The sequence below is a fragment of the Haplochromis burtoni genome, unplaced genomic scaffold (genome assembly GCF_018398535.1).
Source record: "Haplochromis burtoni strain Fernald_Lab_line unplaced genomic scaffold, NCSU_Asbu1 Contig_5585, whole genome shotgun sequence".
Taxonomy (NCBI): Eukaryota; Metazoa; Chordata; class Actinopteri; order Cichliformes; family Cichlidae; genus Haplochromis; species Haplochromis burtoni.
In genome coordinates this window covers 1-1,618 of record NW_024587946.1, presented here as the reverse complement: position 1 = coordinate 1,618, position 1,618 = coordinate 1, and the positions used below count along the sequence as shown (strand labels likewise).

The following is a 1,618-nucleotide window of genomic DNA, read 5'->3' as shown; positions in this document are numbered from 1 at the left end:
GCACCACCCCTCCCCTGCAGCAGAGCCACAGGCTACACCTCCATCACAACTCGGTTCACTGTGCAGCAATGCAAAGCATCCTTACTTCACCCCACTCTTACAAACCTGAGTTTGTGCCACTAAAATGTCTTTAATACAAAGTTGAAACACAGCTCCATTCTACCGACTCTGTGTGATGTCAGATTACAGCGATGTGTGATTAGAGCAGCTAACTGTCCGGTGGATTCACTGCTGCGAGGTAGTTTCCATCTCTGCTGCTCCTCCATGCTCGCTCATCTCAGTCACATTAGTGCTTTTTCCAACAGTGCAAACGACTCTGAGGTGGACTGTTGGTGCTCCGTGTTCTAACTGATTTATTTCTATGTTTTTCAGACAGTATGGTTCATTTGTCCAGCTCTTTCTCTTGGCACTGTATTGAAATGAAACTCATATTCTGAATCTAACAAGCTGTCGTCCTTTCATCATCATCATCATTATCATTGCTTGGTCCTTGTCTGCCCATCAGGTCAGGGAGGGGCCAGCCCTTCAGAGGTGGCTGAGGCCATGGTGGATGCAGTGGTGCAGTTTGTGAAGAGGAAACAGCCGAGGTTTGTTCGGAGTGTGAAGATCCTGATCTTCCAGACGGCCATGCTGAAACATTTCCACATGAGCATGAAGAAGAGACAGGAAGAGAGGGTGGAGGAGAAGAGTGTCGTTAGCAAAACTGAAGGTATTACATTGTTTTTTAATCTGTTAACAATAAATCACATTCAGGCTGATGCACTTTTTTACATCAGCTCTTCTTTGAACAAAACTGTCAGTGATGAAGATCTAAGAACAGAAACTGCTGCAGTGTCTTAAATATATTATATTTTACTATTCTCAATTAAAATATTGTTTATATGTTTTTTTTCAGTATAGTGTTTTTGTGGATTTTTCGCACATTGTTTTATGGAGATTGGACTCTATGTGACATTCACTGATCTCTTTGCTATAATACAACATTTTTTTGAGCTGTTTTAGACTAACTTTGTCTTTTGGGCTCGCAGCAGAGCAGCCAATCACTGCTGACTTAGTCCTGGAGAGGGAGGAGTTTAAGCCCGCAGTGTTTCAGCTGTGTGCCGATGACCACAAGGTACAAATTCATTCACGTCATGTTTCCATTCATATTTATTTATTTTACAGGAAGTCTGCTTCCTAGACAGAGGTCAGTGCATTTTAGGACGAACCCTTTCTTTAAATAGTCTTTTTACTTTAATAGTCAGGCATAAATATATTATTACACACAGTCTCTTTCTTTTATTAATATTGATCTCAGATCTTCCTACATGTGTAATGCAGAGCTCGAGGCTAGTTTAGCATAAATAACAAAGCAGCAGAGAAACAGAACAGAAACTTTTGTTTGGTCAAAAGTTCAGAAAACATTGTTAGAGAATGAATCCACAGTTCCTTCAGAGTTCAGCCTCCTCAAGTCTTTCATCACAGTGAGGTTCACTACCATCGTAAATATAGATCAAAGGAAAAATCTCTGCTTCTAACTGAGCAACCAAAACTATATTCAGAGACACTGAGTTGAAGTAACTGCTGGTCTGTATACGTGTTGCTCACGAGGATATAGTTCCAGTACACTCAGTAGAAT

The 1,618-nt window shown here is 40.9% G+C and overlaps 1 protein-coding gene across 1 annotated transcript; it reads left to right on the top strand.

Annotated features, from left to right (window-relative positions):
- Window positions 1-13: 13 nt before the first annotated feature.
- Window positions 14-1,114, top strand: LOC106632992 (protein mono-ADP-ribosyltransferase PARP14; the record flags this gene model as incomplete). Its single annotated transcript, XM_014331757.2, is given in 2 exon segments — window positions 14-709; window positions 1,029-1,114. Coding segments are annotated over 2 exon segments (252 nt in total), but the record flags the coding sequence as incomplete, so codon positions are not given.
- Between the last annotated feature and the right edge of the window lie 504 nt (window positions 1,115-1,618).